The following is a 7,500-nucleotide window of genomic DNA, read 5'->3' as shown; positions in this document are numbered from 1 at the left end:
GTGTGTGTGTGTGTGTGTGTGTGTGTGTGTGTGTGTGTGTGTGTGTGTGTGTGTGTGTGTGTGTGTGTGTGTGTGTGTGTGTGCGTGCGTGCGTGTGTGTGTGTGCGTGTGTGTGTGTGTGTGTTTGTGTGTGTGTATACACACACATACATACATTCATACATACATTCACACACACAAATATATATATATATATATATATATATATATATATAAATATATAAATATATAAATATATAAATATATAATATATAAATATATAAATATATAAATATATAAATATATATATATATATATATATATATATATATATATATATATATATATATATATATATATATATAACATGTATGTATAGCTTGCTGATGTTTATCATGTATCATTGTTATCAATAGCTGGATAAGCCTACATAAATAGACACTGTTTAATTCATTAACCCATGCTTTGTGTTAGAGAAATAAAAATATATTTTATATTTAGTTGAAAACTTCATGGAAGTGTGTTACATGTCAGTTTTCTTTGTTCTTCTCCAGTTGGACGACGCTACTTTGCAAGTGTACCGCGACGGGGACTACGGCACTTACTTGGACCTCGAGTCTTCGCTGGCAGAGCAAGCCGAGGACATCGACGGCCTCACTGACAGGTAAGTAAGCACGCTGGTTCAGTGGAGAGCGAGGCCACGGGAACGCCATGGCTAGAAGCGGCGAAACGTTTGCCTCAGTGGTCATTAGCTTTTTATTTACTTCATTTCTAGTGATAAAAACTTAAAGAGTTTCTTGTGCGAACTATTTTCTCTCTTATAAGTACATAAACATGGTGCTTGGGAACTCAAAGAGCAAGTAATAACGGTTTATTCTGGCCGAATGCTTCATAATGCCACATATCGCCGTCCGCACATGTTTACCAAGGAGGCGCGCACCAAACATATTGTCAGGAGTCATGCTGAATTACAGAAAAAAGGGAGACGAACGATATGACGAACGGGACAAGCTAATAAAGTCTGAGGAGCGTGTTGACAATTCACCGTAAGGCTCTGTCGTGGCAAGTTATTGCATGTGTAAGGAATGCCGACTATTTTATTGTTGCATCTTTTTGGAATGATTAACAAGAGGAGAAGAAAATGCAATGAGAACAACATACAGAACGCGAGTAACACGGATGACTTTGTCTGCGAGGCCAAAGTGACAGAGAACGGCGTGACAACAAAAATAGTTCACCCTCTCAAGCCGTCAGTCCTACAGCTTAATTGCCGTTGCTCGAAGGTTCCGTCTGCGCGGAAACCACTTTCATTCACCAAGACCTAGGAGGGCAAGCCTGCAGACACGTGCTTGAGAGAGAGAGCATATTTCTCTTGAGAAACGAGTGCAACTGATCGCGTCTGAACAAAGACGTAAAGCGTGAAAGAGACATGTTCCGCCCGCTGAGCCCCCCTGTCAACGACCTCTTCTAAATAGAAAAGTCAAGCCAGTTATCACGCTCGGCGACACCGCACAGTCAGTACTTATTGCTTTGGAAGAATTGGTGGCGGACTCAAGGCCCCTCGTACATTCCTCCGGGGGTAAATACCCAAACATCGCGCCGACTCGACCATTTCAGTGAAATTTTTCAAAGGAGCGCGAGGCGTCGCTGGGGGTTGGCACGGCCGGGCCAGCTGGTTGTAAACACCGTACTTCCGGTCTTAGTTTCCTTATTTAGCTACTTACTAAGCTCTCTTCTCCCGCCGAGCGCAGTGCAAGCAAGAGCCATTGTTTTGTGCGATTTGGCGTTAACGCGCCAGAGGCTTAAATTCGTACATTATGATATTGTTTTTGTCATATACACAAAGCTTGTGAATCTGCATTTTGACTGGCAATAAAAGTGGCCAGTTCCTGTCAACGAAGTGTAATGGATAATTCACGAACATTCATATGGTTTACCGTGCTGCTCCTAGTTCCTACCTAGCATCCAGCAGCATAAATCTCACGCTGCAAAAACAGTGTATCTCTCGCCAGGCTTATACGCTTCTCTTAATCAGATGAACTGTTCCTCGAGCCGTGCACGCTGACCACGCTTCCGCCGCGCACCGTTTAAACCAGGAAACGCAGAATGTGAAAAGGAATTCCTAGGACCGCAAATTACTGAAAGTGAGTGAACAAGGAAGCCCGGATCTTGAACCCCGCTAAGCCGAACGCCATGTCATTTAGGTTCTTGGTTATATTTGTTAACAGGTTCACTTTCGGCGCGAGGCATGGGCTGGCGGGCGCCACGGGGCTGGGAATGTGGGCGAAAGGAAAGCACGGCCTCCCCCGGGGGCGGCAGGGAAGGAGGGGGTCAGCCACCGGCCCGCTTCCTATGGCCAGTGGTAATTGGGCCACGGGGGTACGCCGTGCGGCAGCTTTTTGCACATTTTGACAGACTGGTGGACAGGTGAATGCGGCGTGTTTGTGTGAATGCATATTCATATGTTTTTGTTTGTATTTGGAGTGTAAGCATGCGTTTGCCCAGTGGAAATGGAGCTGTCGGCATAGAGCCTAATGTTGTCTGCGCTTCGTAATGTGGTCGGAGGAAAAGTTAGGAGGAATAATGCAGCCGGATTTGACTGCCTGATTTTAGTTAAAACGAATCCGAATTTGTAGACTGATTGATAGACAGACAGATATAATATATGTATGTGTATGTGTATATATATATATATATATATATATATTATATATATATATATATATATATATATATATATATATATATGTATATATATACATATATATATACTATATTAATATTATATTATATATATTATTTTTATATATAGTGTGTGTGTGTGTGTGTGTGTGTGTATTTGTATATAAAACACACACTCACACTCACACTCACACACATGTATATATAGGTGTGTGAGTGCGAGTGTGTGTGTGTGTGTGTGTGTGTGTGTGTGTGTGTGTGTGTGTGTGTGTGTGTGTGTGTGTGTGTTGTGTGTGTGTGTGTGTTGCGTGCGTGCGTACGTGTGTGCGTGCGTAGGTGTGTGTGTGTGTGTGTGTGTGTGCGCGTATGCGTGTGTGTGTGTGTGTGTGTGTTCATATATTTATTTATGTATTTATTTATTTGTATGGCATGATACCTTGCCAAATCGAAAGTGAGAAAGCAGAGGAGAGTGAGAGAGAGAAAAAAAAAGAGACAGAGATACATGAAAGGGGAAGGAAGCGTGGAGACATCATCTGGCAATTTCCAAGTCAATAGTATTATGTTTAGATATAGTCTTATTTCTAGTCATACCTGAATGTAATGGCCCCGTGTTATGACAGGGAGACTGGCATGTTTACTCGAGTGTCTGCGTTTGGCAGTACTAATTCCTCCGACATGTGGCGAAGGAACGGCAAAAAAGTCGACGTGAGGAGAAAGGAGCGAAGGAGAAGGGGTGAGAAAGGGAAGAGAAAGTGGAAGGGCGAAGGGAAGGGAGACACGGAGAGAGGGATTAATCAGGCTGAACACATAAAAGGAAATATTCTTTTTTTTCAGTAGTTCAAGCGTCTCTGTTTTCTTTCTCTACTTTACCACCTTCCCCCCCATTCTACCCCCTCTCTCTCTCTCTCTCTCTCTCCTCTCTCCTCTCTCTCTCTCTCCTCTCCTCTCCCTCTCTCCTCTCTCCTCTCCTCCCTCCTCTCTCTCCCTCTCTCTCTCTCTCCTCTCTCTCTCTCTCTCCTCTCTCTCTCCTCTCCTCTCTCTCTCTCTCTCTCTCTCTCTCTCTCTCCTCTTCTCTCCTCCTCTCTCCTTCTCTCTCTGTCTCTCTCCCTCCCTCCCTCCCTCCCTCTTCTCTCTCTCTCTCTCTCTCTCTCTCTCTCATCTCTCCCTCCCTCCTTCCCTCTTTCTCTATCTATCTGTCTATCTATCTATATATATATATATATATATATATATATATATATATATATATATATATATATATATATCTTTCTCTCTTTCTCCCTCCCTCCCCTTCCCTTCCTTCCCTTCCCTTCCCTTCCCTTCCCTTCCCTTCCCTCCCTCCCTCCCTCCCTCCCTCCCCTCCCTCCCTCCCTCCTCCTTCTTCCCTCTCTCTCTCTTCTCTCTCTCTCTCTCTCTCTCTCTCTCTCTCTCTCTCTCTCTCTCTCTCCTCTCTCTCTCTCTCTCTCTCTCTTTCTCTATCTCTCTCTCTCGCGCGCGCGCTCTTACTCCTTCCTTCCTCGCCCTTTCATCACATTCATCCCACTCTCCCTCCCTCTCCCCCCCCCCCCCCCCCGCCGAGGCATTCACGCGGCCGAGATAAAAGTCCTCCCGAAAAGCCCGGCTGCGACAGGGCGGCCGAGACGCTGCAGCCTCGTCTCTCGGAGCTAATAAACGACGCCGAGGAATTCGCTGCCATCTCCGGCCAGCCTCACACGCGGCCGCCTTCCCCCACATCCGGCCTCGACCCCGGGAATGCGCGCATAAAATACCGGACGGTTTACGATTGCCGAGACAGGTGTGGGCTTGCGGGGGGAGGGAGGGATCATCGTGAATTGGTCCGGTCATGAACTGTCCCGAGGTTTAGATCAGCGGAGACGAATGGCGGACTCTTGTTTACATGTCTTGTGTTTTCTCGCTGAAGCTTGAAATATGATCTCGTATCCCGGGAATTCAGACCAGCGAGGAGGCAAGGTGGACGTTGCGACTTGCAATATGTGTTACATCTTGACGGGGCGTCCGTGAACCATGTCTGTGACCGGTGTCTGGCCGCGTCTTGTACAGTCTCTCTCCGTGATTAGTGGTCGACCAGTGACCGTCTCGCCTTCCCCCTCCCCGCCTCTTCCCCTCCCTGGCATTCCTTCCTCCACCCCCTCTTGTCACTCCATTCGTTCAGTCCCTTTGTTGTTTTCCCCCATTCCAACCCCCTGACGTTCTCTCATATTCTCCGTCTACATACATTGTTATTCTTCCTCTGCCTGCCTGCCTCGCCAACTACCTTACCATTACCTGTTCTTTCCCCATTGTCGTTAGATTTCGCCCCTGCTCCAACAACCGTCGGCCTCCTACTTCTCTTCTAACCTCATCTGTTTCCCCAATTCCTCCCCCAGCTGTTTACATATTCTTTCTCTCCCACATATATTTCTTACTCATTTACCTCCACTACATTCCAAAACCTTTTTTTCTCTCCTCTTGCTTCTATTTCCTTTCCTTCCTCTTAGCCTTGGCATTTTTCCGCCCTTTCTGTTTTTATTCTCCCCGTTTCTCCCCTCACTCTTGTGGTCATAATCCCTCGCACACTAATCTTATTATCAATCTTCTCCCCTCTCTAAAGCTACATTTCCGTCGCCCAGTTCTCCCCTTCTCCAGTAAATCTCTTAACCTTCCTATCCGTGCCTTCTTCCGTCACTCTTCTTCTCGTATTCTCCCTCTTCTTCTCTTCTTTTTGTGTTTCGTTATCACAATTCCTAAAATATATACCAAAATATAACAACCAGTTCCCATGCTTGCCTTCCAAATCAAGATCCGGCTGGCGAAAACTCTGTATATATTTAGACCTGTCTATGTATATTATAGTATACACTTGGGCACATTGAAAGAAACAAAGTAGGAGGAGCAGGTCGCTCCCCGCGCTGCCAACGACCTCGTGTTTCATTCATGAGTACCAGGCAGCCTCTATCTCCTGTGTCGTAACGACTCATTGAAGCCAGAAATAAACTCCCCAGACATAGGTCCGATACGGCCTCTAGAAGGAACGTCTTGTTGCCTTTATCATAAACGTTTCTGTGATTACGTCATCAAGACTTGTAACGCGTAAAATACACATCGTAGACGCTAATATGTCTCGGGATAAGGCGTTGTCGGCACGAAAGAATCGTCTTTACCTTAGGGTTTAACAAAACAAAATTCTTTACGTGATGATGGTTGTAGGTCCGGTCAGCATGGAAACACGCCAGAAGCCGCGATTGATTTCACAGAAATCCACACAACTTGAATGATGTGAAACTGGTACTAAAATCAACATCATGTATTAGTATTGTATCTTAAAGTGAAGATTATGTTCCTCTATGCATTGCTTATTTATTTGGGAAATTAGGTGAAATTTGTGATATATTCCCTTTCTTTTGTGGTAACGAAGTTATTTGGCACCGGTTCTCTTGTCAGAGCTAGCAAGGGAAACGGAATTGGCGTTCCCATTTCGAAGTGATCGCTAATACTGCCGATCGTAATGGAAACGCGGGGCCCTTTCTGTCCGCATTAGTCACACCGCCTAATCACGAGAAACCACCGAATATTTCCCTGGAGGACAACATGCAAATGCCTTGGGATACGATCGCGGAAATAGAATCTCATTTCCATCTATTTACTGAAGTGTAGTTTCTTGGGGATTAAATATTTTGGATCTTAACTGCTAAAAATGAAAACCTCATTGCATTATTTACACACGCATGAAAATCGTAGACGAGGCGGAAACACGTCGCCATGGGGGGTCCCAGGCACGACGTGGCCGACGATGGGAGTGCCGGCGCGGGGACTTTGACTTTCCCGTTCCAAGTTCAGATCCAGATGTTTTCTAATGGTTTTGCGCCGACGTGTTATTTCCCAGCGGATTCGTGTTGTTTATTAACATTTGTTTTTTATGTTATACTTCTGAGTTGCAAGGCAATCTAGAAAAAAAAAATTCGTTTATCTGATTTTTAACGCTAGGATCCGGTCCAAATGCTCCTCATAGATTTACAGATCCGGTGCTTTAGTAGAATCACACCATCAGTCTCCGACGACCAAGCTAACGTCGACAGAGAAAGCACATGCAGTTCATCATCTCCCTTCACAGTCTACATAGCCGCGCAGCGTTGGCGGCAAACGTTACCACGACTGTGAGAACGGTTCGTTCACAAAATATTGGTCATGCTGCAGGTTTCCAGGGGTCGCAGGCCTCCTCAACACCCATGCTGAGTCCGCCTCTTTGGTCATTTTGGCTTTGTGTAAGGAGTGGGCAATTGAGTATGGAGTCACTAAAGTTTTTAAGTTGACAAATGCTAATGGTTCACGGCAGGTGCATGCTAATTACGTTAATTAGAGGCGGACGTGTTGGTCCCGGATGCTTCTAAGTGTTTCAAACACACAGGCAGAAAATTTACTTGTCCGCAAACGTTATACCTTTTTGCAGTTGCTGACATAGAATGGCACAAGCAGCGAGAGAAGGAAGATAAGCACAGAGGACGACGGTGTTAGGAAAGAACAAAGAAAAGTTGGTCCGAATTACCTAATTGCACACAGGCTGCCTAACTACAAGAATTTGTTTGATAAAATGTAAATATTATAATAACTTTCTCGCTATAAAACTTACCTGTGCGAGAGAAAGAACTCAAGCGTCACCTACAAAAGATCCAAAAATAACATGTGGTTACTTTACAAACACTTGACCTTCTCCAATGCACTAGATCTCTCTCTCTCTCTCTCTCTCTCTCTCTCTCTCTCTCTCTCTCTCTCTCTCTCTCTCTCTTCTCTCCTCCTCTCTCCCTCTCTCTCTCTCCCTCTCTCCTCTCCCTCTCTCTCCTC

The 7,500-nt window shown here is 45.2% G+C and overlaps 1 protein-coding gene across 19 annotated transcripts in view; it reads left to right on the top strand.

The window, feature by feature from the left end:
• LOC119582360 (FH1/FH2 domain-containing protein 3-like) overlaps positions 1–7,500 on the top strand; it is a 229,836-nt gene that overhangs the window by 140,347 nt on the left and 81,989 nt on the right. For all 19 annotated transcript variants that reach the window (XM_037930643.1, XM_037930624.1, XM_037930610.1 and 16 more), the window contains one exon: positions 534–643. In XM_037930643.1, the coding sequence (XP_037786571.1) occupies positions 534–643 (110 nt within the window). The remainder of the gene's footprint in view (positions 1–533; positions 644–7,500) is intronic.

The sequence above is a fragment of the Penaeus monodon genome, chromosome 2, assembly GCF_015228065.2.
Source record: "Penaeus monodon isolate SGIC_2016 chromosome 2, NSTDA_Pmon_1, whole genome shotgun sequence".
Lineage (NCBI taxonomy): Eukaryota > Metazoa > Arthropoda > Malacostraca > Decapoda > Penaeidae > Penaeus > Penaeus monodon.
Note: the sequence above shows the minus strand (reverse complement) of the source record. Positions and strands in the feature narration are given on the sequence as shown.